The sequence below is a fragment of the Ictalurus punctatus genome, chromosome 11 (assembly GCF_001660625.3).
Source record: "Ictalurus punctatus breed USDA103 chromosome 11, Coco_2.0, whole genome shotgun sequence".
Classification (NCBI taxonomy): Eukaryota; Metazoa; Chordata; class Actinopteri; order Siluriformes; family Ictaluridae; genus Ictalurus; species Ictalurus punctatus.
The window spans coordinates 13,784,177-13,807,410 of record NC_030426.2 but is presented as its reverse complement, the minus strand read 5'-3'; the positions used below and the strand labels follow the sequence as shown (position 1 = coordinate 13,807,410).

The 23,234-nt window shown below is 38.6% G+C and overlaps 1 protein-coding gene across 6 annotated transcripts in view; it reads left to right on the top strand.

Annotated features, from left to right (window-relative positions):
• The window catches only part of ptprfa (protein tyrosine phosphatase receptor type Fa), a 264,589-nt gene that overhangs the window by 144,590 nt on the left and 96,765 nt on the right, over positions 1-23,234 (top strand). For all 6 annotated transcript variants that reach the window (XM_053683707.1, XM_053683708.1, XM_053683706.1 and 3 more), the window contains exons 5-6: positions 9,197-9,385; positions 19,935-20,045. In XM_053683707.1, the coding sequence (XP_053539682.1) occupies positions 9,197-9,385; positions 19,935-20,045 (300 nt within the window). The remainder of the gene's footprint in view (positions 1-9,196; positions 9,386-19,934; positions 20,046-23,234) is intronic.

Sequence of the window (23,234 nt, the reverse complement as noted above, 5' to 3'; positions counted from 1 at the left end):
AAACGAAACTGAACGCTTGTGTGTGTTTCCAGCAGTGACTTTTCTGCTGAATGTTCTTTTAAGGAGTAAGCGCATTAACTCCATTAACTGCACTCTGTCACTCTGTCTGTCTATTAAGGGTTTCACGACAGCTAATTTTACTAGTTCACCAGTAATTCAAAGAAGTAGACGACAAGTTGTCTGTTTCATAGTTAACAACCCTACAAAAGGCTGCAAATTTCCAACTTCAGTTCTTTTTAGGTTACTTGTGGGGCTTCCATTCATAGTTCAGTTGAGGTCTGGGCTCTGTGCAGGCCACTTGAATTCTGGGAATTCTTGGTTTTGCTTTTTGCACAGGGACATTGTCATACTGAAATAGGTTTAGTTTCAGTAAAGGGAAGCTTTAATGCTACGTCCGAATATCCCTGCTACCCTACTATATGGTAGGCCAAAAGCAGTATGCTTACAAAGGAGTGGTATGTCCAAATTCTCAGTATTCATAAAACAGTAGGTGAGAAATACCCGGATGACCTACTGCTTCTGCCGAGATTCTGCAGTAGGGAACCAATGGACTCTGCATTATCCCATTAGGCAACGTGATTGAGCTGTCAGAATCAAAAATGGCAGAATGCAGCACATCAGCTCTTTTGAAGATGTAGGTCAAATGACAATGCCAACATGGTGGATGTAGTACGTCTGGATTGTATCCATACTACACACATATACTTATCAGTATGTACTGTATCAACACATCAGTAGGTACTGAATTGAATGCAGTAGTTACGATCACGATGCACGGCTTCAGACGCAGCCTATGTCTACATTAATGTGGATAAATTTCTTTTTTTTCGCATCTTTTTCTCTACATTTTGGCCTTCTTCCACACTAAGATGGTGTTTTTGTCCAGCAAAAATTGAGTTTTTTGAAAGCGCTTTCCCAAGTGGATACATTTGAAAATGCCATTTTCACCTTGTAGTATGGACTGAGAAAACCAATATAATTTATTTAAAAAACTATGACGTTTTTTTTAGTCATGCGATGTAGCATTGTGATCCAAAACAAACAGGATGCTGGATGCTGTTGTGCTGCAATCCAGTTTGATAGTTTTGTTAAAGATTAATGTCACTTGGTACAACCATGTTTGTGCATTTTGAAATAAACGCCTGATGGAAATGATGCAGGCCAAAGCTTCTTACATTGTTACGCATGCGCAGTATAGGGATTCATCCATTTCAACGTGAACGAGCAATTGGGAAAACATTTGAAAACACCAGTGTAGATGTAGAGCGTTTTAAAATGAAAATGCAGTTTTCAGATCTATCCGGATGAATGTGTACGTAGACAAAGACATCCTACACACTCAGTACGTTTACATAGACAACAATAATCCAATATTAACCCAATTAAGACAATACTCTGATTAAGAAACTACCATGTAAACAGCGATTACTGATTACATTAATCCAAATAAAGTCATACTCGAAGTAAACACAAATCAAATTAAGACATGTGGAGGATTCCTGTTTTAGTCGCAGTATGGAAGTGCATTACAGACACGTACACACCTTAATCACACTATTAACGTTGTGTGGGAGTTTTCACCGCATTTTGCGACAAGACATGTACACACACGGCAGTGCTCAAACATTTGACGGCAAACAAGAGAGCACGGCTGCGTTCAAAACTACTATATAGTAGGTAAGTACGTGGTTTCAGACGCAGCCCATGGCTTCAAGCAGTCGTCTATTTGCATGTATAGTATGAGAAATACAGTATCTCACAAAAGTGAGTACACCCCTCACATTTTTGTAAATATTTGATTATATCTTTTCATGTGACAACAGTGAAGAAATGACACTTTGCTACAATGTAAAGTAGTGAGTGTACAGCTTGTGTAACAGTGTAAATTTGCTGTCCCCTCAAAATAACTCAACACACAGCCATTAATGTCTAAACCGCTGGCAACAAAAGTGAGTACACCCCTAAGTGAATATGTCCAAATTGGGCCCAATTTGCCATTTTCCCTCCCCGGTGTCATGTGACTTGTTAGTGTTACAAAGTCTCAGGTGTGAATGGGAGCAGGTGTGTTAAATTTGGTGTCATCGCTCTCACACTCCTTCATACTGGTCACTGGAAGTTCAACATGTCACCTCATGGTAAAGAACTCTCTGAGGATCTGAAAAAAACAATTGTTGCTCTACATAAAGATGGCCTAGGCTATAAGAAGATTGCCAAGACCCTGAGACTGAGCTGCAGCACGGTGGCCAAGACCATACAGCGGTTTAACAGGACAGGTTCCACTCAGAACAGGCCTTGCCATGGTCGACCAAAGAAGCTGAGTGCACGTGCTCAGCGTCACATCCAGAGGTTGTCTTTGGGAAATAGATGTATGAGTGCTGCCAGCATTGCTGCAGAGGTTGAAGGGGTGGGGGGTCAGCCTGCCAGTCCTCAGACCATACGCCGCACACTGCATCAAATTGGTCTGCATGGCTGTCGTCCCAGAAGGAAGTCTCTTCTAAAGATGATGCACAAGAAAGCCCGCTAACAGTTTGCTGAAGACAAGCAGACTAAGGACATGGATTACTGGAACCATGTCCTGTGGTCTGATGAGACCAAGATAAACTTATTTGGTTCAGATGGTGTCAAACGTATGTGGCGGCAACCAGGTGAGGAGTACAAAGACAAGTGTGTCTTGCCTACAGTCAAGCATGGTGGTGGGAGTGTCATGGTCTGGGGCTGCATGAGTGTCGCCAGCACTGGGGAGCTACAGTTCATTGAGGGAACCATGAATGCCAACATGTACAGTGACAGAGCATGAAGCAGAGCATGATCCCCTCCCTTCGGAGACTGGGCCGCAGGGCAGTATTCCAGCATGATAATGACCACTTCCTTGCTAAAGCAGCTGAGGGTGAAGGTGATTGACTGGCCAAGCATGTCTCCAGACCTAAACCCTATTGAGCATCTTTGGGGCATCCTAAAACGGAAGGTGGAGTCGACATCCGTGATGTCGTCATGGAGGAGTGGAAGAGGACTCCAGTGGCAACCTGTGAAGCTCTGGTGAACTCCACGCCCAAGAGGGTTAAGGCAGTGCTTGAAAATAATGGTGGTCACACAAAATATTGACACTTTGGGCCCAATTTGGACGTTTTCACTTAGGGGTGTACTCACTTTTGTTGCCAGCGGTTTAGACATTAATGGCTGTGTGTTGAGTTATTTTGAGCGGACAGCAAATTTACACTGTTACACAAGCTGCACACTCACTACTTTACATTGTAGCAAAGTGTCATTTCTTCAGTGTTGTCACATTAAAATATATAATCAAATATTTACAAAAATGTGAAGGGTGTACTCACTTTTGTGAGATACTGTAGTGTATTTTCAGTCTAACCTGCATTCTTCGCCATTTGCCTCACTGTTATTTATATCACCTCACCTAGTCGACAGCTCCCCACAGCGCTGACTACTGAATGTATTAGTCGTATGTAACCCCTTATGTCTAATACACATATGTATGAGTCACACAACAATCTTATCAAAAATCAATGTAAATGTAAAAGACCAACACACACAGTTGAAGAGCGACTGGAACAGACATGTGCTACGGCATCATTTCTTCCAAACAATCTGTTTCCATCAGCCTTTATTACATCTTCTGTTTATCCATACAAGTTTTATTGTACACAAGGTTTTTTTTTTCTCATTTGCATAAAAGCAGGTGGATGCAAACTGTCACTTTGTATTTATCTCAGCAGCCAGAAACTCAGCAGTGTAAGTGAGTGTGTGTGTGAAATTGTGTTCAGGTGAGGGAGCGATACGACCTGACAGCAGGAACGTCGTGTTTCATTTCCGGCAGAAGCGGAGCGTGAGTCCACCCACACTCTGCTCTTTTCTCCGTAATGTTCAGAAAGGCGGCTGACATGCTGTAACGGTGTCACCTCCATGTCTGCTTCTGCTATCACTTGTTCCCTCAGACACAGAGAAACAGATTATAGTGTAGGACAAGAGAGTAAATCCCCAATTTCCTGAACACCATCTGTCTCGTTTCAGTAAAACGCTTGCTAATCCTGTGCCAACAGGTACGTCTTAGCGCGACTATTAGCTAACGACGACTGTATGCTGTTATCAGCAAATTTCCTTAAATGTACATGAACAGTTCTGCTTTTCCATTAGCTGCTGTTCCCTGAGGAGTTTTTTTTTTTTCAGGCCTGTCATCCATCCAGATCTGATTACAGTGGGAAAGCGCACACATGTGGTTCATGAGCTATAATATCACCCAAATTTTATGATTTGTGTCCACAAATCCACAAAGACCTGTCCACAAATCCACAAAAACTTGTCCACAAATCCACGAAGACGTGTCCACAAATCCACAAGACATGTAAACAAATTCACGAAGACATGTCCACAAATGCACAAATACATGTCCACAAAGACATGTCCACAAATCCACAAAGACATGTCCACAAATCCACAAAGACCTGTCCACAAATCCACAAAGAACTGTCCACAAATCCACAAAAACTTGTCCACAAATCCACGAAGACGTGTCCACAAATCCACAACACATGTAAACAAATTCACGAAGACATGTCCACAAATGCACAAATACATGTCCACAAAGACATGTCCACAAATCCACAAAGACATGTCCACAAATCCATGAAGATGTATCCACAAAGACGTGTCCACAAAAAACTTGTCCACAAATACACAAAAACATGTAAGCAGACAACAAAAAATGTAGAGAAGCACCTCCACTTTCACCCTCATCAATAAATCCAGATTCTATGAATATGATCATCAGAAACACCCACATGCATATATGCCTGCATTTGCATAATGGACCCCGACAGGCAATAATGCTTGTCTGTGACATGTTCGGTAATAACTCAGATTTTCTAGGGGTTTTTCAGGTCTCTGTTTTTTTTTTTTTAAGGCAATTAATTCCCCAGAAAGGATTTAATAATAGAAACATATTATTATAAAGTTTATAAAGTGACTGTAAATTTTAGGACGTGACTAACGTAGCACTAGCTACCCGAGTTATCAGGAAGCAGAGACATGGATAGAGATATAGATAGAATGAACTATGCTTGATTTTTTCTTTCTATCTGTTTCTTTGTCTCTTGTAAATTCTCTCTCTCACTTTCTCTCGCTCACTGTATCACTGCTCACTCATGCTCTTATTCTTCCTCTTTCTCACTTCTGTTCAGTAGCTTTATTGGTATGACAAAAATACAGTGTGAAACAATAATAATAATAATGATGATGATGATGATAATGATGATAATAATGGGGGGAGGGGTGTGTGGCTTAGTGGCTATCTTGAGGGTTTGATTCCCGCCCCTGTGTGTGCAGAGTGTGCATGTTCTCCCTGTGCTTCGGAGGTTTCCTCCGTGTAGTCTGGTTTCCTCCCCCAGTCCAAAGACTTGCAGTGTAGGCTGATTGTGCTCTGCAATGGGTTGGCACCCCGTCCATGGTGTCCCCCGCTTTGTGCCCCTGGGATAGGCTCCAGGCTCTCCACAACCCTGTGTAGGATAAACAGTACAGAAAATGGATGGATAGATAGATAATAATAATAATCTTTTCTTCATGCTCTCGTATGCCTTTTCTTTCCAGCTTTATATCTCTGTCTCTGTTATGACATATTTACTCAGCCATCAGCACCAGGCAGTTCAGACTCAATTGTGTGTGTGTCCTCTGCCTTCTTTTTGTCCAGACTTTTAAGTGTTGTACAGAGTCATGTTGGTATATTGAGACATAGCATTTAAATAATGACAGGAGTGCTTTAAACATTGAAAGGACAGCATTTCATGACTATTACAAAGCCCATGTTTTGGAATTGAGAAATGTTGCTATTTTCGTTGTAATAAATGAAATGCACGACACTGGCATGGACATGACACAGACAAGTTAATTTTGTACAGACAATTAAAAATTCTGCAGTGAGTCAATCTCTATTCCACTATTTACCGTACATCACTCACTTCAACATGAATATGCTTCTAATATATATATATATATATATATATATATATATATATATATATATATATATATATATATATATATATATATATATATATATATTAGAGTTGCAACAACTAATCGATAATATCGATAATAATCAATTATGAAAATCGTTGTCAACGAATCTCATTATCGATTAGTTGGTCTGCACGCGGCACGGGGGGATTTTCCAGTACGTTACTTTGGTTCAGAAAACACTCTTCGGAGAGTAAATACTAAAGTAGTGTCCCAAATGAAGTACTCTACACTTACACTATGCACTGTGTACTCTACCGTCTAGTGTGTGGATTTTAGAAAGGTAATATCATCTCAAATGGAACACTAGCGGATTTTTTAATAACTGGAAGTATAAGCCGCTTTCTATATGACGTCATAGCACGTAATGCGATGGCGCTAGCTTTAGCCTAATACCCAGAGTCACTGTACATGACTTTCTTTTCTCTCAATGACCATCAGACGGAGGCGAAATCGTCAAGTGACTGAGGAAGAAAATGTGCGACCTCCAAGTCCTCTAAGGCAGTGAAGCATTTTATATTAAACACCGCAGAGAAGATTTATAAACTTTATAAAGAGGAGTTTGTGTAGCACAACAGTGATGCTGCCGCGAGTTGCTTAAAAGGTTTAGTTTAATTTAAGTTTATTGTCATTATATGCTGTATCAGTGTAACTTATGTTCTTTATTATATCGGAAGTGATCTATTAGTAACGAGGCCGCGTTGCTCCTGCGCTGATACAGAGAGGGAGCGCGAGTAATCTGATCTGTAATGTCTAATTAAAACATTATGATCAAAAGTAAACACAAGTAAAGTTTTTATTATTAATTTAGGACTGTAGTTTAATTCTATTATATATATATATATATATATATATATATATATATATATAGATAGATAGATAGATAGATAGATAGATATGCATTTTTTATGGCACTGAATTAAACTACAGTGCTAAATGAATAATATATATTCTGGTGTGTGTCTGTGTGTATTGGGTTCTTTTCAGTCTTATATAATTAGACAAATAGTTGTGTAAAGTTTTAGTCTGAAGTTTATATTTGTAACACTCAGTTTGTGGATTTAATTTTAAGTAAGCAAAAAAAAATGGTACTAAAAGTTTGCCCTGCATAAACTAATCGATTATGAAAATAATTGTTAGTTGCAGCCCTAATATATATATATATATATATATATATATATATATATATAGAGAGAGAGAGAGAGAGAGAGAGAGAGAGAGAGAGAGAGAGAGAGAGAGAGATTATAATAATACGTGGGGTTTTTTCACATGTATGTATTATACCGAGGCCACACACACACACACACACACACACACTTACAGGGAAGGAAGTTCACTTCTCCACAATGGCTGGTGTTGATGCTACATTAGCTCTATTACCTGCATATGTGAGTCTGGGTGTGTCATTACTGCACAAATCCCTCTGCACGTCACTATGTGTGTATGTGTGTGTGGGTGTGGGTGAGAGAGAGAGAGACTGAGAGAGAGAAAGAGAGAGAGAGAGTAAGCCACATAGAAGGAGTAAGACAAAGAGAGATTAGGGTCCTCCAGTTGCTCTGGCTTCATTGTGTCCATGGAGGGTCCTCCCTACCTACCTTAAGCCATTTATTGAGGGTTGCCCGGCGTCTCCCACACTCTTTAGAACTGAAACAATGGTGAAGTGTGAGAAACGGACAGTTTATTGAAGCTGTCTGTAACATTACACTCAGGTTGCATACTAACACTCAGTTTCTATGCACACCTGGTGTGAAGTGAACCCAACCCATCAAATACTATTACATCATTAGAGTGCCATTTCACCAAGGTCACACACACACACACACACACACACACACACACACAAAAACACACAGCAGAGCTGTCGTATCTCTTTAATCCTTCTTGACATACAGAATGTGTTATCATTCTGACAAATTTTCAAATGAGGTCTGGGTACTCCTTTTTTTTTCTTTCTTTCTTTTCGTCACCCAGAACTATAGGGGTGCAAACTGTCTATTGTATAAATGTATCCCTTTATGTATTAATTCCTTTTTTTTTGTTTGTTTAATAGTAAAATGAGGTTGGTAGGGATAACTTAACCGTCATATTGTGTGTCTGAAGCATGGCAGTAGAGATTTTTTTGTAAAACTTAGCAAGCTGCATTTTAGTCGTTTAACATGCAGTGACATCAACACAGTAAGATTGTTACTGTCCCCAGTTCCAGTTCAGCCATTAACACACATTAATTGGTGCATGAGATGCATGTTAGTGTTAAACACACTACTGAGGCATACATTCTTTTGTTCTGTACTCGCTGAGCTCAATTTACACCCGGCCAGTGTTTCCCACACTATCGGCTGTCAGGGAGAGACTGATAACACACCTTGAGATTGCTTCTGTTTGTTTTTCACACACACACACACACACACACACACACACACACACACAATGTTTGTCTTACGAACTCAACTTACTTGCCTTACTAACCCTAACCTTAACCTCTGTAAACCAAAAAAAAAATTTTTGGCATTTTGGGGTGTAAACTTTTGAACAGGATGATCGGTGTAAATTGTTATTATTTTGTTTAAATAACGTATTTTTTTTTTCATTTAGTCCTGCCCTTCAGAAGCTACTTAAAATATGTTTCCCCAAAGACAAAATAATAACAGTTTACACCGATCAAATATGCAGAAGATGCTGGAAAAGTAAAGAATATGTAGGACCTGGAGGATTTTTCTGAAGAACAGTGGACAGTTTAACCGCTCAGGACAAACAAGCGACTCAGGAACAACTATCACAAAACATTAAAAATGTTCAAAAAGAGTTATTGATCATCCAGGTAACAACACACAGTATTAAGAATCAAACATATGTAACCTTTTTAAACTGGTCCCTTTGTGTAAATTCAGTTATTATTCTGTCTTGTGGACTATACTGTATGTAAACATCTGTTATGTGAAATAGCTTATTCATGGCAGGACTAAATAACCAACAAAATGCAATATTTGTGGTCTCGCTTATATATTTTAAAAATTATTAATATTTAGCAGATTCTTCAAAGTGTATGCAAATTTATGAGCTCAGATTAAGAGAACTGACCAAGATCTGTCTATACAGACAGACTGCTAACACTGTGTGTGTGTGTGTGTGTGTGTGTGTGTGTGTGTGTGTGTGTGTGTGTGTGTGTGCGCAGAGGACCAGATCCCTCATGGTTTCCCCACCATAGACATGGGTCCTCAGCTGAAGGTGGTGGAGAGGACCCGCACAGCCACCATTCTGTGTGCAGCAAGTGGGAACCCCGACCCCGAAATCTTCTGGTTCAAAGACTTTCTCCCTGTCGACATCAATGGCAGCAATGGACGAATCAAACAGCTGCGCTCAGGTATGAGAATCAGTCTAACCCACATTTTACACACACACATGTAAACACACTTATAGGTTTCATCAAACTTGCAACCATTTTAGTTGAACTATTAAAATGATGCTGTCCTTAATGTAGCTACGTTCAATTATTTTAAACCCATGACTGAAAAAAAATGTGTGTGAGGTATTTGAGTCGGAGTATATCTTTTTTTATATTTTTGTATCAGCCGAGTCAAGTTATTTAGTTTTCCTGTAAAGGTCAAATGGGCTTGTTTTGTTAAAACACTTGGAAATGTAGAAACATCACTTGGAAACTCATCGACTTAAAACTATGAATGAATTGTTCATTTATATATGAAATGTTCCCAAAATTATAATATATAAAAGTATATACTGACAGGGTACTGATTACACAGCAGAAAATACACCCATAACTTTCTGGTGTGTTTTTTTCTTTTCTCCCCTAACACAGTTTTACACACCATTTCTTTCTGGCCGATCATATGAGCATCCGCTTCATTTCTCCTCAGTCACTTGAGCAGATTGCAATTAGTTTAGCAGTCACTCTCTACAGACGACATAACCTCTATTGATGGAAAGTTCACAGAGATCATTAACTAGGTTAGCCTCTAACTTAACTCTTCAGAAAGTCTTGAGTGCACTACAGAGAACGGGTTTCACTCCAGCAGTGACCAAACACTGAAGCAGTGCTATACTGAGATGATCCCTATTATCGAACAGTCCATTATAACTCAATTCTCAGGTTGAACCTTAGATGAATATGAAACCTGAATATCCATTTCACACACGACTGTTGTGACACTATATATTTTATTCAAATGGAAACACACTTACAGCCACTTAAAAAGTACTGAAATACTACCTTCTAAAGTACAAGAGCTTGTCACTCTGATGGTACCCAAAAGGGTACATCTTCTGCAGCTCGTACCTTTCACCTGAGAATGTGACTGTAGCATTATTATTAAAAAGCACTTATTTAATGAACATGGAATTCACTGTTACATCATTGAAACAGAGTTTTACTTTGGTAAAAGGGAATGATACCAAATAGAGCTTAGGCTTTAATAAGTGATATCAAATGTCCAACATGGCTGCCACATAATGTTTCCACATTCAGCTACATGGGGAATTTTTGTTCATGTACACTCCTGGGCCAAAAAAAAAAAAAACAAGAAAATGTGGCAATTAAGCTTTCACTAGTCTTAACAACATATCATTGGTTAGACAATTAGCAAATGCACTACGTAGACCTCCTGTGCCACCAGTTGCTTGTTAACTTTTGCTGCAGTGAACTGTTTGGGGAAAAGCTAAAAAATAAAAATAAAAAATCTTGCACTACTTGTATTGTTCTCCGTTTGATATATCGCTTTGCTTGTATTTCCTCATTTGTAAGTCGCTTTGGATAAAAGCGTCTGCTAAATGAATAAATGTAAATGTAAATGTAAAAAAAAAATTCAAACAGAAAAATTCACTTATATTGTCTTCTTGTATACAAAAATAAAATCATGATAACAAATAAAATGATTGATGTAAAATTGAAGTTAACACATGTCTGGGTGTATAAAATGAAATTTAAAAATGAAATAATATAAAATAAAAATATAACGCTGTCTGCAAGTTTACCCACAAGGCTTAAACATCTAAATAAATCAAAGGGAAACGCTAGCCTATATTAAATTACTTTATCTATTTGTTTAATTCTTGCTAATTTCCTGACCAATGATTTGTTTTTAAGACATTAAGACCTTAATATTTTAGCATTTGGGGCTTGGTCCATTTTTTCCCCATAGGTATATATAGATTAAAGTATGACATACTAAAAACCATATCAGCAAGTCTGAATGACATTACTGAAAAACTGCAATTTGCATATAATTACTTGTTAGATACAGGTAAGAATTAAGGAAACAAAACAGTGGACACCAGTGTCTTGCCTGTATGCTTCTGTATGATTGATGTGTCTTTATCCCTTCTGCTTTCAGTCATTAAGAACACACTTTAATTATACTTGGTTTCACTATGGAATAAGAACAGTTCCTGGTAGTGCACTCAAAGTTATGTATTTGGCCAAAAGTATAGCCAAGGTAAGAATTGTAATTCAGTGGTGTTACAAGCAAACAAATGGTAATTATTGTGACCTGTAAGGTTGTGACATAGAGCAAGCATTGCTCATTAGGGAAATCCCCAATCCTCCATGCAGTTAGTGCACATATGTATGTCATTTAAGTGCATTATTTGTTCCTAACACTAGAACTGTTCTGAAATTATAACTGTGGTCTATACCAGTTTCTTCCAGGGAACACTATTCCATTTTTATATGCACTTTTCCTGGCTCACATTAAAATATCACCGCCATAATTGTGTGTGTAACAAAAAGACTCTTATCAAGACCAGAACATGTTTCTGTTTAGCCATAATTTGTGGATTAGTGATTAGCGTCTTTAGAAGTCGATCACCAACTTGTTTACAGCCCAGAAGAGCCATGGACAGAGCTGGAGAGATACACAGCAGACCAATATAAAAAAGAGAAACATAAAACATAGAAGAAAAATAAGAAGGATGAGAAGAAGAAGAAGAAGAAGAAGAAGAAGAAGAGAGAGAGAGAAAGTAATAATTCACTTCAGTTATGTTTTTGCCTTATTTCTTCAGGAAAGCAAACCGCTAAAATACAGCAGCATTGCAATTTTTACTATGACTGTGCAGAAAACTTACACAGCCAGAAGATGTAAAGTCAAATACTAGACTGTTTCTATGGTAAATACTTTTAACATAAGCTACTTGATTGCAATGGTCTATTATATTTACAATGAGCAGGATTTTACATGGTAGGAACTCATCACAGCCATCTGTGGTCAGGAGAACAAGGGAGCAAAATTGGCCGTGCTTTCTGGCTGTTAGAGATGGCACATTCTCTTTCACCTGTCAATCACAGTGCATTGTAAATAATTACTGTAGATTTTACAGTAATTTAAAAATAATGTACTGGCATTGCGAATAAAGTACTGTAAAATTTACTATAAACAACTGTAAAACATATTTACAATAAAGAGCTGTAATATAATACATAGCACAATATAATACATAACCCAGTACATTTGGCTAATGCAGGATACAACTGATCTGAAGGGTCTTGCTTAAGGACCCAATTCAAGGCAGTTTGGTGGTGCTGGGATTTGAACACGTGACCTTCTTACTGAGCCAGCACAACTAGCTCAACTAGCTCAGCTAGCTTGTATTGAATCAGTGCAATCTTTTATAGGAGTTAGTTTAGTAGTAGAAGTTGTTGAATCAGTGCAAGTTAGCTGCAGTGATGTTGTGGTGAGTCAGTGGTTAAGGCTTTGCGTCACAGATCAGAAGGTTGTGTGTTCAAATCCCAGCACCTTTAAGCTGTCATGGTTGGACAAGACCCTTAACTTTCACCTCAGTTGTATCCTGTATCAGCAAATATATTGCTTTATGTTATTTTATACAACAGTAAGATATACATTACTATGTTATACAGTTGTTACAGTACTTTACTAAAATTTACAGCAGTTTTTTTTTTTTATTTACAGTGGGACATTAGCAAATCATGAGCGTCTGTGACATAGAATGAGCAGTTTGAAAAGATACTGTCTGGCTTCTTGCATTTTGGAGGAAGCACATGTTAGCCTTCACCCTCCCTGTTTGGTAGCCGTCATGTGGTAGCGGAAAGCTGGCTGGTGGGTGAAGTAAACTGGGAGACATTTTTTTTGTATGCAATTTTTTAATATGTCCAAAATCTGGCCATATTTCCCTGTTTCGAATAGTCTTTCCATTGTTTTGCCTATTTTTCATATATACATTAACCTTTTCTATGTCAATCCACATAGAATTAGAGTAGAGTATAATGCTTAAAGATTGCTCACACAAACAGAAGTTTTACAGTTTATGCCTTGTATGCATTCTGTTTATTAATGTATCCATATTCTGTAATAGCCATTATTTTTACACTTTTGAGTAGATTGAGAACCAAAACATACATATACTTTTAGTTTAGCAAACATGTACAGCATGATTTTTACCGGAGGTTTAAAAAAAAAAACTGTCATGTCAGATTTTATATACTGTGTATCAGTGGTGTATTCGGGGCCATATGCATGTACAGTATATGCTGTATGCTTACTTTTTCCCAAGGGCTGTTTGCATATAACAACTATCAATATTAGCATATACCCCCAGTGTACCCATTTGTTTTGCTGCTTCAGAAGCCCCAAATCTACTCTTGTGTTAGCTTCCCCTTTAACTGTATCGCGTGTTTTGTTTTGTTTTTGTGAAACTCACGATTCTTTGTTGTAATTGTTGCATTTTTATATGAATTCCACCCATCCCCACCCCTGAAAACTGCCATCACTGCCATCATTGACTGAAGACATTGACCTGCTGAAGCAGTCAGATAAAATTAATAAAAGTGCTTGAAGTGGGCTTGAAGTGTACTCAGGGCTCACCGGTACTTGTGTACCGGGAATGATTCTACACTCTTCTGTCCCTGCTCGAGAGAGATTGACACTGAACTCGCCGATTCACTTGTTCTCTTGCGCTGCTTTAATCGCGAACCATGCATGATATTGTGCTGCCTGGCAAATTATTTATATATCTATTGCAACGATTTACAAAAATGATTACATGACAGACGAGGAAATGAAACGATTAAAACAAGCACTTCCGTTTTATAGTCCTCCACTTGGAAGGCTCACGTTGGAATCCGTTATGGCCGTTTTAGCAAATAATTTTCTCTGTTATCCCCCTTTCAGCTGTTCTGTAATGCCCTTCATTAATTTGACTCTACATTTAAATGAAGGTATTGTTCACCACATTTCCTTTATGGGCTTAACTGATTAACAAGTAATCTGTAGTTAAATATTCACACTGAAATACTGTGGTGGAAAAGTTACAAATAAATATATAAAAAAAAATCTGTATTGAAATGACTGGCTTATGCTTTTCCTTAATTGGTGTCAATTGTCATGTAATTAAATTTGAACTTTTATTACATTTAAAGAGTAAAAATATTTCTGAATTTGTATTGAGCAGTAACAATATTGATGTAATATGTGAAAAGGATTTGGTGCTTTGTCGTATATTGTGATATATCGTAATACATGCAGTATATGAGGTAGTCAGCAATACCCAGCCCTAACTTCAAGCACTGTCAGAGAGGAAAAAGATGACAAATTGTATCATAAATGCTTTTTAAGACATTAGTGATGTGTTTTCTTGGTCAGACTAATGATACCTAGTTAGACCAAACAAACACATTGACTTATCTCCTGTCTTTTTTTTTTTTTTTTTTTGACCGCTTTTTTTTTTTTTGGGGGGGGGGGGGGGGGGGGGGGGGGGGGGTAATCGTAAAGCACATTTTTTTTTAGGAATACACCACTGCTGTGTATATATTCTGTGAAGAATACCACCATGGAATAATGTCATTTTTTGTTGGTATATTTTTGAGAAAACGCTCCTTGGAACTAAGATGACACTTTAATTGCACTGACCACAAACTGAAGCTCGGTGGGTTACACCATGTAATTATCAACAATGCTTTGCTCCATGAATTCAGAGCATTTATTTATTTTTAATAATAATTTCTTATGTTCTAAGTACCACAATAATTGGCCATTCATGTAGAAGGTTCTTGCTAAGCACAGTGAATTCTCAATGCTATTTGAATGTAAGAAATGTATGATTATGTCCAGCATCCTAATTACTTTAAAAGCAGAAAATACAGGAATAAAGGAATAAAGCAAAACAATGTTTGGTCAAGCACTTTGACATTAAACAGCATAAAAACATGTCTGTTCTTATTGTCGTGCGATTATAGTGCAGTGAGGGAGATTCCTTTCTCTGTATTGCATCATGCGTGTGTGTGTGTGTGTGTGTGTGTGTGTGTGTGTGTGTGTGTGTGTGCGTGTGTGTGTGTGTGTGTGTTTGATGCAGCAGTAAAGCCACTGCAAAATTTTAAGACCACAGTAGAGCTGAGTGAGAATATGGATCAGAGTGTGGAGTGAAGCATGATCACACACACACACACACACACACACACACACACACACACACACACACAGCACTTCTATAGACTAGGAAATGTATCATACATTTCCTCTTTTCCTGTTCCTCTCTTTCTTTGCCCTACTAATTTCTCTCTCTAATCTGATTTGCATTTATATTACCTCACTAGGTGGTACACCAATCAGAGGTAAGAATGCTGGAAATACAAAACATCTGAATGCATCACCGCCTCCTTCTTCGCTCACCACAGAGTCTACCATTGCTTCCGTCTATCTCTCTGTCTGTATGTCTCTCTCTCTGTCTCTTTCACTCTCCATCTGTCTTGCTCTTGCCCCTTCTCTCTCTCTCTCTCTCTCTCTCTCATGCTCGCTCTTGCTCTCTAATCTTACATTTCAGTGCATGAAGGTTTCAATCATCTGCCTGATTTATTCACTTCAGAAACACCACATGAAGACAGTTAATTGGAATATAGAAAGCTTCCAATATGGTCAGGGCTGGAAGTCTGAATGCACTACCAATAACTAATTTTATTTTCAGTTTTGAAACTTAGTTTATGAAGCACTGTTTAAAACTGAGACAAATAGTAAAACTGTGTGCTCCTATCTGATAGTGTTAATTGTAGCAACTGACACCCTGACTCAGTCACACTCCTCTATAGACACACAGTCATGGCACTAGCCTGCCATCAGGAGCAACTTGGGGTTCAGTGTCTTTCCCACAGACACTTCGGCATATGGAGGTGCCAGGGATTGAACCACCAAGCCTGCGATTTGTGGCCAACCCGCTCTACCTCACAAGTCTTTGTGAGATGGTCAGAGTGTGACTGGATGTGCAAAACAGAGAAGCACAAATGATCTGAATAATCAGTGTAAAATGAGAGATTTCACTCAACACTTTCATTTCTTTGTGCTCAGTGTGTAAACAGTTCTTGGCAGTGCATTTAGACTGATAAAACCCATCTGAAGACGCTTTATGGTAGAACAGAACAGATCTCTATAGTATGCTTTATATGAGGAGAGAAAGAAACAGTGAGAATCAGTACTGCTTTAAGAAGATGTAGGTGGTTTTCACACTGGGTACGTTTGCTGCGGTCCGAATCTGAGTGCGAGTTTTCCCAGCCAACCTCCCCCCAGCATTGTTGGTCTGGTTTCAGACTCACTTGTTTCTATCACACCCTAGTGCATCTGTGTTCATCTTACGTCATCACAAACACGCATGGAGAACACTATGCGACTCACCGTATATAATTCTTTATTTAGTTAGTTTTTTATTACTTTTCATGCTATTATGCACAGCAGATATTATGTGCAGCAGTGGACCTCTTATGTTTTCCACAAAATCCCCTGCCACTCATGGTACACGTGTTTTGCGAAAACTAATGACGGCGTCAACGGCTACAACACATGCGCAGGTTACTTTACATTTACATTTACATTTATTCATTCAGCAGACGCTTTTATCCAAAGCGACTTACAAATGAGGAAATACAAGCAAAGCGATATATCGAGCTGGGAACAATACAAGTAGTGCTACTATACAAGACTTATAACTGAGTTCTAGAAGAAGCAAAGTGTGCAGAGTAGAGGTGTAAGCGCCAGAGTAGGGTTTTTGGGGGTTTTTTAGGGGTTGTTACGTGAAATGTGAACTTTATTTCCTAGACAAGTGCGGACCCGAGTACAAGTTGCAATCTCATTCACGGGAATCGCGCCTCGGTTCCAGTGCACCCGAATTCAGACCACCTCCTAAAGGTAGTGCTGGGTTTGGTATTGAGGTGCCCGGTCTGCATGACAACCAATTTTTCATGCGAACCGTGCTCTGTTTCAGACTAAACTGCCAGTGTGAAAACCCCTTAACATCAGCGATCAGTATTTCAATGTATCATAAGGTTTCTGTCTGTATATGTGTATTGCACAGACTCTAAAACTGACTCTAAAATCCGAGATATAAAGAAAAAGAACAAATGAGGGGTGGGAGGTAGGAGAAAGACAGAAAGCTGTATATCGAGATTGGATTAAAAAGTAATCGAGAAAAATAGTGAAAGAGAAAGTGTGCATTTGGAACAACCCAGGCTATTGTGATGAGAATGATTTTACATCTCACTGCTGTTATAGAGAATGTGTGTGGTTGTGTGTGTGTATGTGTGTGCAAGCATCCTCAGGTGTTCATCAGAGACCTAGATGTCTACAAAAAAGAAAATATATTGATCAAATATGGAGAGACTGATATTTAGATATTAATAAGTTGAACTCCTTTATCGATGCTCCACCAAGTCTCTACAGTCCATCATCCTTCAGTTCTCTTTTAATTTGTCGATGTGCACACTTATAACCATCCCACGGTGCATTTCAGGAAGTGCTTCTGAAATCCAGCACCAAAACATGGCTTCTTTTAATATGTGTGCTTCCATCAGTCAACTGCATGATGTGTGTTGCAGATCCACGGTGTTACTACACTGAAACATCACGTATATTCACAGGACTAACTGTATGTCACAACTGAACATCATATGTACATGTTTTATTGAAAAGTGTTGTAAGAAATATGCGTCAACATGAAAGATCCAGAAACCCAGAGTCAGGTGGGTGCTCGAGATTTAACCAGAACATTGTGGTGTGTTACATGAAATCACACATGCTTTCTTATTCATATGCCAGATTGAAATGAAGTGAAAACTTATTTAATATAAACTTTTAAATGGTTTGCTTAAGGTAGCTACCTGATTTAAAATTGTCATTAAATAAGCAGTCCCTCTGGGACTTTGCGGATAATTTCGCAAAAATTAACGCAGAATCATGGAAACTATTCCGATAGTGACATCATCAGAACGTGCATTCAGCCAAAGCCGTCTTTGATTCACCTGAGTCGAACAAGAGTACAGCTATATGGTCTCATTTACCGACAAACATCCCCGTGAAAGACAATTTCATGCAATTGCAATTTCGCCAATTCAAGAAGTTTTCCACAAAAAAAAAATCACAAAAAACTCCACAAATTGCATCGAAATTTTTGGTAGAAAAAAAGCTGCCACAAAATCAAGCATTTTTGTGCGCAACTATCACAAAAAAAAACTCCACTTAATCCTATACGACTGAATAAGCTACTGAGCATTGCAAAAAGGGACTGTAATTTTAGCATTTTAGCTAAGCATAAATAGCAAGTGATTCTATATAATACTGTATTAAGTATAACTAGCTGTCTAGTGTTACACTGAAGTATTGTCAAATAACTAAATAGCTTCTATCACTATAAAATAAAGCTAGCATTACACCAAGAGGCTTCATTGCAGTAGATAAAGATTACCTAAAGAACCCACATACTGTATCCAGCAAGCTCAACACAAATTAGATATGTCCTCAAAGGTCTTGGGGACCCACTCGAAAAGGGGACTCATCCTCGGTCACAACACCAGGGCTGGATCTTCATTCTCTACTTTGTATTTGGATGATTATGTTGTTAAAAAATTGCTCCAGTTGAATGAATATGCACTTTATTAACCACTGCTGTACACACATATTATTGCTTTTAAAGTCCCAGAGAAAAAAAAATACAATTATTTCATATTTAATAACTACAAGCATGGCATAATTCTCTAATATGCACACTTGATTGACATCAGGACTACCTGCCTGTTGTGCCACTCAAACCAAAGTAATTACAACCGAGTATGTGGGGAGAATCAGGATGATTTAACCCTACTTGTACCAACTGGCAACATGGATGCACAGAAGATCGCAGCTCCATCGTCTCTAGTTCGATCCTGAGATCGTGGTACTCGCTGTGTGGAGTTTATTTTCACAAGTTCTCCCAATTTCCATGTGGGTCTCCTCTGGGTTCTTTGGTTTCCTCCCATCTCCTAAAAAACAAGGCAGTAGGTTGATTGGCTACTATTAATTGCCCCTAGGTGGTAATGTATTCCATCCAGGGTGTATTCTTGATTCACGTCCAGTGAGGTTAGCTTTTGCTGACTCTTTAGCTTTCACTCTCTGCGTAGACTTAAGATTTGAAAAACACTGTGAAGGAAGAACGAGAACACTTGGCCATATCTTTGGAGAAGAATCCCCAGTATTCATATCCATACATGCAGACAATTGGAAGCCACCTATGACAGTACTGTTACTGTATATTTATTAAACTAAGCATGCCCTGACTTGAATTTTGACACATCCGAGACGGATTCATGGGTAGAGGTCACAAATTTATTTATGTATCCTTCAAATAAAAGCGGACAGCTTCTCTCAGTCTAAAGAGTGCATTCATTCTAGTCCGGCAGCTCTGTATTATGCTGGGGACTGTTCCAACTTGTCTGTGTTGCTGCATGGATCTGTCTGGCTTAAGGACAAAGACACTAGCAGTCTTTTTAAAAAGGACAGCAATTGCTGCCAACATGTAATGATAGGCTGTAGCTGCAGTGATATAATCATCACTCTTTGTCCTTTTTAAAGTCCCAGAGTACCTAAAACTGACTGTGGTTTTGTTTTATAGCAATGTGCCTGTGGTTATGTGACCTGCTGTGTTGTTTTCAGGTGCACTGCAGATAGAGAATAGCGAGGAATCAGATCAGGGAAAATACGAGTGTGTGGCGACGAACAGCGCCGGGACAAGATACTCCGCTCCAGCTAATCTCTATGTCAGAGGTAAGAGATCTCCAGATTGGACACAGTGGACAAAACAACAATGCACAGGACAAAATGTTAAATAACACAAAGTGCAATGTGATAACTAACTCAAAATGTCATGCTGTTCATGCTGTTCCTGTTCTCCACAGCTCTGGCTTCATTCAAACCACACACACACACACACAAACACCCCTCCTTTTGCCTTAGGTGATCTAAAAAAAAATACAGTCACTCATTTCTTTTAGGGAGGATGAGTCCACTGCTCATGTCTAATATGGTTTTGTTTAAATCAGTGTTTTCAAATCCAGGTCCTGGAGGACCATAAACACACATCATGAAGACCTGGGTAATTAGCTGAATCAGGTGTGTTAAAGTGTGCTAAATTGCTAAATTCTGTAGTGCTGTTGGCCTCCTGGACTGGAGTCTGGATGGGTTAAAGTTGTCTACGTGTCATTAATCTTAACCCCACTGGTCTTGCACTGTTTGATTGTACCTTTGATTTAATGGAACAGGTTGTAATTTTTAGAGCCCTCTACTGTCTGACAGGAGAATTGCAATTGCAGTGAAAACAACTGCAGACCTTATCCTTCCCCTCTCTCAACCATACCACCTATAAGGCTATGGATGTCTCTTGAGTTGCCTCTTTTAGATCCAGAACATGGCAATTCAATTACAAACTATGTCTTTAAATATCAGAGACACGTGTGTATGATCACAACATCATTAATGAGTTTCTGAACCTCCAACCAAGTACATGAGAGAAGGTCATGCTTTTTCTGAATACACACTGATGAGGCTCAAAGTACAAGCGAGGGTCAAGATAAGGGTCAGATAAGACTCACTTTAGGTAAGGTAAGAATCACTTCCAAGTAGGGTTAACGTGAAGTACAGGTGAGGTAAGAGTCAGGTCTGTGTGAGATGATCAGGAACAGGTTAGGTTGGATTCAGGAAGTATCAGATACAGGTGAGGTAAGGGTTAGGAAGTTAGGAACAATTCAGGTAAGGGTCAATTTGTGGTAAACGTTAGGTACAGAAGAGCTACGAGTGATGTACAAGTAAAAATGAAGGTTAGACACAACGTTGATTTATGTGCAGCTGAGTAAATGTAATGTATTTGGGTTAGGAACTGATGATTAACAGTAGAGTACAGAGGATCAAGTAGAGTTGAAGTTCAAGTGAGGTAAATGACGTGTACAGATGATGGAATAGTTTTATACAGGTGTGGTACGTGCTCAGAAATTAAGGTACCAAATTGTCGATGGAGTGGTTCCATCCCTTGTACTAATAGTTTACATCTATTTCCTAGGATCGTGCATGTAGTGTACCTTTAATTAGCTATTAAAGTAAAGATGTAAATTTTTAAAGGTGTAATATATTCACTTTTCCAAGTTTAAAAAAAATACTAAAAAGGTACTAATGGTAATAAATTGCTGAAGCACAGTGGCTTAGTGGTTAGCACGTTTTCCTCACACCTCCAGGGTTGGGGGTTTGAATTCCGCCTCTGCCCTGTTGCACTGAGTTTGCATGTTCTCTCCGTGCTTCTGGGGTTTTCTCCAGGTACTCTGGTTTCCTCCCCCAGTCCAAAGACATGTGTTGGATATATACACAATTTACCAAAGGTGTGCCCTTGATGGTACCACTACAGCAAAAAGGAGATTATGTCTGAGAGTGCATAGGAGAAATGGATATGGATCAAAGACAAATCAAACAGGAATGACATAGCCGACAGGTAAGAGTCTGCTAGAGTTGAGGTTAAGGTCGGAAACAGGTAAGGGATTAGTCAGCTAGGGTGTAAGTCTCGTACACAAGTGAAGAACATTTATACTTCAGGGAAATGTCAAAGGTTGGTATGAGTAAGGTACGAGTCAGGTATTAGGTCAAAAGTTTGTACCTAAGGGAAGGTAAGGAAATAGTCACAGAAGTCAGGTTATAGTGAGTGACAGGAAGCTGAATATAATGTGAAGCTACACTGTGTGTATGTGTGTGCGTGTGCGTGTGTGTGTGTGTGTGTGTGTGTGTGTGTGCAGTATGCCTGTAAGATATGTATGTAAGATTGCTGCGGGATGAAGGGGGGAATTCCAGATGAACAGGAGGACGAAGTTTGAATATTTCAAAGGAAAATTCTTCCTTCACCTGCCTCCGCTTCACACTGCAGCTTGATTCTCAAAGAATACCTCTCCACTGATACTGTGATCTCTATTAACTCTTTCAGAAAGGGATTGCTTTTGGGCACAGTGTGGTTGGGGTGCCGGTAAGGTTTAAGATACAGATATGAGATTTGCAATTAGACAAGTTTCAACCAGTTGTAACTGTTGTAAAACCAGGGTGTTAATAAACACCAACATGAGCTGAAATCTTGAATACTGTTTCCATAACAGTCTACTTTACTGTTCATGTCATCCGGTTTGTGTCATTGTAATTAGTGAACAGCTACATACACTGTCAAGCATTTTTGTGTACCTTATATTTAAGCTTTGTTAAACAAGAGGCTCATTTTAAATGTATGTAGTGAATTGAAAAATATTATTATTATTATTATTATTAATAATAATAATAATCATGACCTGATTTTAAAATGCCTAGTTAGGGCTTTGGATCATTCGATTTGGGGAAAACATGATTTCTGAAAGATTCTTAAGTCATATTCATAAATGTACATAGTCTATGTAGCTAAAACTAGCTAGCTATCCAACATAAGATAATTTGACAGGAGTGCTGAGAAATCATACTCAAATGTCCATAATGCTAATGGTAACTATCTAGGATAACTTTCGCCAGATATTTTTAGAACACTGTGCTATAAAGCTGCTTTTGAATTCCAGATGCCTAAAGATTTGATGGGTGCATATATTGGATAAAAGATATGCCGATTTGTCATACTCAAAAACTCAAGCAAACAGGTCTGCAGACAGACCCTCCATTTTGTCTGTGGCATGGACCTGTAATATGCGTAAGAAACATCAGGTTTAAAGCATATTCATAGTGTACCTTCTTGAGATAGACCACGCTCCTTGCTGATAAATAGATGGAAAAAAAAGTAATGATACTTGTAATGATGGAAACAAGTATATGCTAATCTGTGCTGAGAATTGAACAGAGATAAACCAGATTGTTTTTTCAAACTTTTCTAATTCTCTCATTGTCTTGTTTGGTAGGACACAACTACTATATGTTTAAGCAGACAAACAGCTAACCAGAGCTAACATA